The following is a 9029-nucleotide window of genomic DNA, read 5'->3' on the forward strand; positions in this document are numbered from 1 at the left end:
CCAGACCTGCTTCCTCCCCCAGACACCAACATTCCCTGTGCTTCACATGCCCCTGGCCCCCCTGTCCATGGATCCCCAAGTCCACCCCTCTTCAATCCCATCCTCATTATGACTCGGCCTGCCCCTTCCAACACATGCACCATAACGCCAGGGCTGCCCAGAAAACAGATCAAGCTTTAAGCGTGTCAGTGGCTCCTCAAAACTCACCTCCCTACAGGATACAAGAGGCCCACAAGACCTCCGTTCTCTCCAGTCTTCCATTTCAGCACCCTGAGCCCCCTCGAATGCCTATCTCCAGCCTGGACAACCCTGGCTGCAGCAGCCCACCTTTGTTGGGGGCTCCCACGGCACCAAGACCTCACCCAACCTGGCTTTCCTGCTCTGGCTTTCCCACCAGGTCTGACACTAAAGTGTTTGCTAGTAGAAGGGAAATGAGCACACAACGAAAGCACGTCCCCGGACCCAGCCAGAACCACACCCACTGTCCTCAAAGATAACGGGAGCTGCTTCTCAGAAGCCACTTTCCTCCTTCAAAAGGGAGGTGGACAGGACTAACGTGTGCCAGAGGGGGTTTTGGACCCCAGTCACAGAAAGCACTCCTGAGACAGTGCGATGAGCTGCGGGGCCTACCTGAGACAGTCCATGTGGATGCACTGAGAGGCCTTGTACTCCCCCTGGCTGTCCTTCTGGAACCCTATCTCCTGGTACATGTTCAGTCCATGGACCGCCGCTCTGGCCTCCACAAACGGCCTAGGGATGAGGGCAGACAGACGGGCACACAGGCAGTTACCCTGTAGTTCCCTCGGAGACAGGAAGATTGCCCCCAGCAGACCCCCAAGCAGACCCAGGCATCCCCACACCCACTTCTCCTCAAACGGGGCGAGGTGCCTCTCAGGCCACCAGGCGGCGCTCCTCCTACCCCGCCCTCCTCTCCCAAACTCTTCCGTCTTAACCACTAGTAAACGAGCATATTCACACTGCCATGCAACATCCCCTCCCAAGCACATTTTAGTTACTCACCAGATATCAGACTTACCAGTCAAAAAAGTCACCGTTGTAGGTGACCATGATGGTGGGTTTGGCCTCCTGGACATGTTCAAACCATCTCTGGATTAGATGAACCTGAATTCAATGATTCTTAGCTGTCAGAGGATTTCTGTTTCTCTTCAAGTTGTTTCCTAACACCCCTCCCGAGGTTCAGGAAAAGCAGGGACCTCGTGTCACTGTTCCATTTCCATACCCACCCAGTGCTTCCAGTGTGAACGAGGACCCCACCGCTAAACACCCCATCCAGCACGCTGCCATTCTGATTACATGAGCGCTGAGTCCTCTGCCTCCCATTTCACCCCAAATACCTGGCAGTATCCCAAAGGACACATTTCTTTCTTTTTTTTTTTATATTTTATTTTTTATTTGAGAGAAAGAGCAGAGCTAGAGAGAGCGCAGAAGCAGGGGGAGCGGCAGAGGGAGAGGGAGAAGCAGGGGGAGTGGGAGAGGGAGAAGCAGGGGGGAGTGGGAGAGGGAGAAGCAGGCTTCCCGCAGAGCAGGAAGCCCGATGCAGGGCTCGATCCCAGGACCCTGGGATCATGATCTGAGCCAAACGCAGAGGTTTCACTGACTGAGCCACCCAGGCGCCCCACCAAGGGACACCTCTTTACCTCATCAGGTTCATTGAAGACACAAAAAGGTCCTTCATACTCTGGCTTGGGGGTGAACTCGAAATCTTCAACATCTTCTGAAACGATCTCCCTATTGGTGATGAGATAGCCCTGGGAAGTGCATGAGCCATTGGCACGAGTTAGGACACAAAGCCAAAACACACCTCTCCACTTTTGGCCCAGAAGCTCCTGCTACAGGCATCTGCAGCAATGGGAAGGCACCCCAGCTCTCCCAAGAAGAGTCCCGAGTGTCTCAAGTTTCTGTTGGAAGGAGCATGGCTGGTTTGTTCACTTTCCTGGACTCAACTCACTAATTTTTCACCCAAAATATACTAAGCATAGGGTGGATGCTGCTCTGGTTTAGGGACTAGACAAGGTTCCTGCTCCTACGAAGCTTACATCCCAAAAGGTACCACTTACCTGACCATCAATCATATAAGAAATCATCATAATCTGGTCAGTCTCAGGGTCGGGAAACTTGAGGGGCAGTTTGGTCGTCTCGATGTCAAATGCCAATACCACAGGGTCCTGCAGGGACACAATGTCTCATTAAGTTGGAGAGAAACCAAGCCGAGCTCTAGAGATCTCAGTGGTCTTCTCAACACCTACCACCTCCACCTCTAGCTGCTAAAAGAGTTGAGCTGCCACAGGGAGAGGTTCCAAAAGAAGTGAGACAGGCATTTTGGGGTTGACTGAGCTATATCAAGAATGCCATGACTCACGGATGGCATAAAAATTTAAACACAAACAAGAGGTTAGAGCATGACAGGAAAATCCTAGAATTATGGAACACCTGAGTCTCAACATGCTTGAAAATGCATGACCTTATTTTGACCTTTATGACAACCCAGATAGATCATGGTACAGAGCTGACATCTCCGTTTTGGAAATGAGAAAACAGGAATACAGACTTGCCCAAGAACACAAAGCTGTCCCTGAACCAAAGCCTTCCAGTTATAAATCCATTTTTCACCACATCACTTTGCTATCAACCACCCAAAATGGAAGACAGAGCTTTCCCTCAAATGTTCAGATCCAGCCCAGCTCAAACACAGACATCACATGGTGATGCGTAAGCACAAAGTGAAATTATACTCAGTCAGAAACAGACAAGAAAAAAAAATTTTTTTTTCTACAACTTTTTAAAGAAAGTATTTGAGGAAAATGAAGAAAAATCTCTGAATCAAATTCATCCTTCAGCACCGAATGAGATCTCTCCAGAAACAAGTGGAAAAGTCAGGATGGAGGAAATGCAAGCAGTACTCACGGGCCGTTCAACAAGGTCATCTCGTCGGGCGATTTCCACAGGAAAGGCACTTCCTCGGTACCTGACGTTGTACCAATGAGCCTGAAGGACGGGTAGCACGTTAATAAAGAGCTCTGCATCTGTCCCAGGAGGTGTATTTCTCTACGGATTTATCCTTTCAGGGTCACCTCCTGACTGTCCGGCTGCCTGAAAGGGACGGCCGACTCACCACATGGATCTTCAGGTCAATGGAGAGGCGGATGTGGTAGGGCACATCATACTCCCGCATGTCCACAATGTTATCCAACTGGTCAGTGACCTTCTTAGAGGCTTCCTCTTCATCAGTAACCACACTGCCCCCTTGCAGAACACTGCAAAATGGAGAGAGGCCAGCTTACTCAACTATACTCTGCTTGGGGTCGGAACAGGGGGAAGACCAGAGTCCACATGGAGTAAACACAGAAGGTAAATTGAGGTGGCAGAGATGACCAGACAGGCCTTTCTTAAAGATGACCTCAGATGACACCGTCCCACAGCAGTAGGTCAGACCGGAAATTCCGTACACACGTAGGACATGTATTTTATAGAATGTAAGTTCAAAACTTAAAAAACTGGGGTGCCTAGGTGGCTCAGTCAGTTAAGCGTCTGCCTTGGGCTCAGGTCATGATCCCAGGGTCCTAGGATCAAGCCCCGCATTGAGCTCCCCTCCCTGCTCAGCAGTGAGCTGGCTTGGGATTCTCTCTCTCCCTCTGCCCCTCCCCATGCTCACACTCGCTCTCTCTCTCAAATAAATAAATCTTTAAAAAAAAAAAAAGTGGTGTCATTGGGAATCCAAAATGTCTTTACTATTACAGCAACTGAAACTTTGAAGCCACAAATCCGCCCCTACGTAAGAAAGAGGTTGGCTAAGATACAACCCAGGAAACCACTATTTATTTAACACAAATGCAGCACATAAGAAATTCTACCTAGGCTGGGGCACCTGGGTGGCTTGGTTGGGGGTTCGCCTCTTGATTTTGGCTCAGGTCATGATCTCAAGATGGTGAGATCGAGCCCCATGTTGGGATCCAAGCTGGGCGGTGGAACCTCCTTAGAATTCTCTCTCTCCCTCTGCCCCTACCCCCCCCCCCCCCCACCGCTCACACTCTCTTGCTCTCTCTCAAAGAAGTAAAAGAGATAAATAACTAAAAATTAAAAAAAAGAAATTCTACCTAATTGCTTGCAAGTGTTTCTACACTAAACAGAGCTAATCCTTAAAGTAACTTTACTGCTAAGTTTTCCTTTTTCCTATCCATCCTGTCAATGTAGGAAACATGGGAAACAGTCCTTGTGGACTGCCTGGGGGCTCTGCTTACAAGAAGGCTTACCTGGAGAGCATAGCTGTGTAGGTATCACTGGCATGGCCCTGCTCCCGGTTCTTCTTCACGGCAGGGGAGACATCCTTCCTCACTCTGACAAGATCCTCCACGGTGTTGAAAGACAGCTTAATGTAATTTCGCTTCAAACCCACCAAGTGATTTGGCTACAAAGTGATGAGATTGTACTCATGAGTTCAAGAGAAAAAGGACTTTGTTGGGGTAAGAAAATAAGGGGAGAACAACTCAAAGGTAAATACATGAGTAGAAATGTTCACAAGTCCAAAGCATCTTGTCCAACTCTGCATGTGGCACAACTAAACCACCAGAGTTCTCTACGGGGACGTATGGACAGTCACCAAAGCCCCATCATCCGTACACCATCCCACAGGTGCTAAACTTGGCCTCTTCCATCTCACCCCAGGGGCAAGGTAGACCAAACTCATTTACCCTGGTGGGTCCAGGTGATACTCACCAAGTCCAGATCCTCCTTGGGGACAGTCTCTGTTTTAGCAATTTTACCCTGAAACTTCTTGGAGAGAAAAGATGAAACTTCTCGTTCACAACCCTAAATCGAGATCAAAATGAAAGAACTTCCTATTAGTAAAATCTGCTGTCTTCCTTGCCCGTTTCTCTAGAGGCCCCTTTACTTTCAGTTCTGAAACACATACGCGCACACACACACACACACACATACCCATAAAATGAGGCACAGGTCGTGTGACCTAATTCTATGGACCACAGACTTACCTTTCTGGTTGCAATGTAGAAATATGGCTTGTAGGGCAAGGCCACCTGCAAGAGCCACGAACCCATTCAGGGGCAATGAGAAAGAAAAAAGGGAGATAAGTGAAGACAGGCTGTTTGCTGCTATCCCCACAAGCTGCCCAGATCTAACGTATCTTTGACCTTGACATCTCTTACAAGGTGACGTAGTCCGGAATTAGCACCTGCGAATACGGCAGGGGCAAAAGTCTGAGAGAGACAAAACTACTCCTCCCTCAGTCTTTCCAAGCTGGTTCTCTTATGACATCGTAAATGGTGACCCATGTGGCTCCAAGGGGTCCACATCCCCAACAGGCTTCGGGCAGCTGCACACCAGAAGCCTCTCAACCCCTCTCCTCCCACTTAAATGAACACCTACCACTTTGGACCCAGCTACATCTCATCACTGAGTGGGTCTTAGCTTCTTGGGGTTCAAGGCCTTACCTTAAATCTGCTCCCATCATCTTGAATAAAGTAGTAATCCACTGCACTGACTAAGCGTTTGTCTTCATCTAAAACCTCAGTCTACAAGAGAATCAGTGAACACGGGCACCAAGTTATCCCCTACGCAGTACAAGAACCCTCTTGCTCCTCCTCTTTGGGAGACTGAGCACCGAACAAAATCCTTCTCCACCCCCACATAAACATTCCCCATTCACAAGAACTGCATCACAACATCTTCCAAGTGTGGATTTCTCTCAATCTCTCCCTCATTCTTGAAAATTTTTTATAGGTTAACAGGGAACCCCCCGAGCTTTGTTTTCCCAGCAGCTTCTTTACAGCCCAGTGATGTTGAAGAAGAAAGGAGGGGAGCTACAAGCGACCCCACCTCCGCCTGCACCACCCACCCTTCAAAGGCCTGAGCCAGCAGCCGCCCAGGTTCTTACAGGGTGCATGTTGATGAGCCAGCCCGTCTTCTCACCAGGCGCCTTGAGTCTCTCAAAACCAAACCGCAAATCCATCTTATCTGTCCACTGACTGCGCTCCAGGCGCTTAAGTGCCGAGACAGAGGAAGAGGGGCCATCATCCCTGAATAAAAGGAGGGAAATCCTATCTTCACTGATCATGACTCTTATCTATTCCTGAAACCCTCAGTCCAACCAGTGTAAGCATTTTGGATGCAACACAGTAGATGCATCCCTGAAAAACCTTGTATTTGGCAAAACAGTTCATTAAAGTAACAGAACTCATGGGAAACATGACTGGGGCAGCAGCCTCAAAACCCGTTCAACTCTGTAACCAGAACACTGATAAAAACAACCATCATGGCTAGATGCTGCTGCCTTATGGGATATTAAAAATGTACAGGGGCACCTGGGTGGCTCAGTCAGCTCAGTGCCCGACTCTTGATTTTGGCTCAGGTCATGATCTCAGGGTGGCGAGACTGAGCCCTGCATTGGGCTCCACGCTGGGAATGGAGCCTGCTTAAGATTCTCTCTCTCCCTCTGCCCCCTTCCTGGGCATTTATCCCAGAGGAAGGAAAACTCACATTCATACAAAAACTCCTGTGTGAACATTCATACCGCTTTATTCATTACAGCCAAAAAGCAGAAACAACCGAGATAGTACCCACAGATAAATAATTAACCTACGTCATATCCATCCCACGGAATACTATCCATCAATAAAATAGAAAAAACTTACTGATTCATGCAATAACCTGGATGGATCTCAACGGCATTATGCTGAGTGAAAAAAGCCAATCCCCCCAAATTATACACTTTATAATGCAACTTCCGTAGAGTTCTTGAAATAAAATTAAGAGGTGGAGAACAGATCAGTAGCTGCCATGGATGAGGAAGAGGGAGGAATGAAGGTGGCTGTGGCTATAAAAGGGTAGCATGAGAGGTCCTGGGAATAGAATTGTTCTGTGTCCTAACTGTGCTGGTGGTCACAAACACACAAGGTGCACAGAACTAAATACACGCACATACGCAACTGAGTATCCATGCATTGCATGAACATCAATTTCCTGGCTGTGACCTAGCGTTCTAGTAACTAAGATTTTACCACTGGGGGGAACTGGCTTAGGGGTGTATGGGATCACTCTGTGTAATTTCTTTTTTTTTTTAAGATTTCATTTTTTTTAAGATTTTTATTTATTAATTGATCTGACATAGAGATGGCGAGAGACGGAACACAAGCAGGGGAGTGGGAGAGGGAGAAGCAGGCTTCCCGCAGAGCAGGGAGCCCGATGCGGGGCATGAGCCAAAAGCAGACGCTTAACCAACTGAGCTACTCAGGCGTCCCCTCTCTGTAATTTCTTACAACTGCATAATAATCTACAATTAATTCAAAACAAAAAAGTTGTTGCTTTGTATTTTTATTTTTAAAATGAGAGTTCTTAAATTTATTACTAGTTTCTTGTAAAATGAAATTAACCATATCTACCACACAAGACTTTCATGCACGTTATAAGAAACAATGAGGGCGCCTGGGTGGCTCAGTCGGTTAGGAGACTGCCTTCGGCTCAAGTCATGACCCTGGAGTCCCGGGATCGAGTCCCGCATCGGGCTCGCCGCTCAGCGGGGCGTCTGCTTCTCCCTCGGACCTTCCTCCTCCTCATGCTCTCTCTCTACCATTCTCTCTCTCAATAAATAAATAAAAATCTTAAAAAAAAAACAATGAAACCTGCAAAGCCCGCAGCACAGTACAAAAAAAGCAAGAATTCTGATGACCAATTTGGACGGGATTCTAGTTCTGCCAAAAAACGAGCGGCGACAAATCAGATACATATGGTAAGCAGATAGGCTTCTTTGTATACAGTGGGCACTCAACGAACAGCATTAGCGATATTTATTGAAGATCAACACAAACATAAGAAAATAACTACTTTTGTTATGTACAAGGCAAGCTTCTGCTACAGACACATCTGTAGGAAATTACTTGAACGATCTGCTCCGACTTGTTTCCATTCCCAAGGCGCGCGCCGGGGAGGCGCTCACCGACCGCGGTCCCGGCCCCTTTGGGGCACACGCGGCCCCGCGCGCGCACCGCCCAGTCCCCCGCACGGCCCGGGGGCGAACCCCGCGCGCGCACCGCCCAGTGCCCCGCGAACCCCGCGCGCGCACCGCCCAGTCCCCCGCACGGCCCGGGGGCGAACCCCGCGCGCGCACCGCCCAGTCCCCCGCGAACCCCGCGCGCGCACCGCCCAGTCCCCCGCACGGCCCGGGGGCGAACCCCGCGCGCGCACCGCCCAGTGCCCCGCGAACCCCGCGCGCGCACCGCCCAGTCCCCCGCACGGCCCGGGGGCGAACCCCGCGCGCGCACCGCCCAGTGCCCCGCGAACCCCGCGCGCGCACCGCCCAGTCCCCCGCACGGCCCGGGGGCGAACCCCGCGCGCGCACCGCCCAGTGCCCCGCACCGCCCGGGGGCGAACCCCGCGCGCCGGGAAGGAGGTGAGGCGAGGAGCGTGCGCGCGCGCTGTGATCGCGGCGATGCCGGTCTCCCGCCCCCACCCCGGTCCGCAGGCGCTGAGAGGCGGCCCCATCTGCTCCGCCGCCGAGTCGCCGGCCGCGCTTCCAGAAGCGTGTCCTCAGTGCGCGGAAACCAGAGCGAACGCAGGAGGACCGCGCCGCTGGGTGGCGGCCTGCGGAGGGCCGCCGCGGCTGCACGCCAGGAGCTCCGCACAGGGCAGGCCCGCCCGCCGCCCGCCCCGGCGCCCCTCACCGGCTGGTCTCGCCGTCCGGCCCCGGCTCCGCGCGCCGCCGCCCGGTGTTCCTCAGAACCATTGCGCCGCGCCCAGGCCGCCGCCGCTCTCCCGGAGAAATTTGGCGCGCTCCCACCAACTCTCGCGAGAGGAGAGAGCGGAAGCGCCCGCCGCCCAATCGGGAGGCTCGCCGCGCCCCGCCCCACCGAGCTCCTATTGCCGCGGGCGCCGGAGGGGAGGTGGCCCGTTAGGGACTCAGGGAAAAGTGTGCGGACGCGCGAGCCGCGCACGGCGGGGTCTGTCCGGGGCCGCGCTGCGGGCCGCGGCGGGGCGGGAAATGGGAGGCCATCCCCGAG

The 9029-nt window shown here is 51.7% G+C and overlaps 1 protein-coding gene across 2 annotated transcripts in view; it reads right to left on the reverse strand.

Annotated features, from left to right (window-relative positions):
- Positions 1-8788, reverse strand: part of POLE (DNA polymerase epsilon, catalytic subunit) — a 47562-nt gene extending 38774 nt beyond the window's left edge. For both annotated transcript variants that reach the window (XM_088019732.1, XM_028095555.2), the window contains exons 1-12: positions 8694-8788; positions 5912-6053; positions 5469-5549; positions 5010-5054; positions 4735-4827; positions 4272-4426; positions 3134-3275; positions 2926-3006; positions 2079-2186; positions 1659-1769; positions 1037-1122; positions 631-750 (exon numbers count right to left, since the gene is read on the reverse strand). In XM_088019732.1, the coding sequence (XP_087875858.1) occupies positions 631-750; positions 1037-1122; positions 1659-1769; positions 2079-2186; positions 2926-3006; positions 3134-3275; positions 4272-4426; positions 4735-4827; positions 5010-5054; positions 5469-5549; positions 5912-6053; positions 8694-8755 (1226 nt within the window). In that variant the 5' untranslated portion in view covers positions 8756-8788. The remainder of the gene's footprint in view (positions 1-630; positions 751-1036; positions 1123-1658; positions 1770-2078; positions 2187-2925; positions 3007-3133; positions 3276-4271; positions 4427-4734; positions 4828-5009; positions 5055-5468; positions 5550-5911; positions 6054-8693) is intronic.
- Positions 8789-9029: the final 241 nt, after the last annotated feature.

This window comes from Eumetopias jubatus, unplaced genomic scaffold (genome assembly GCF_037043125.1).
Source record: "Eumetopias jubatus isolate StellerSeaLion01/CBP00866 unplaced genomic scaffold, mEumJub1_p1.0 scaffold_16, whole genome shotgun sequence".
In the NCBI taxonomy this organism is placed as follows: domain Eukaryota; kingdom Metazoa; phylum Chordata; class Mammalia; order Carnivora; family Otariidae; genus Eumetopias; species Eumetopias jubatus.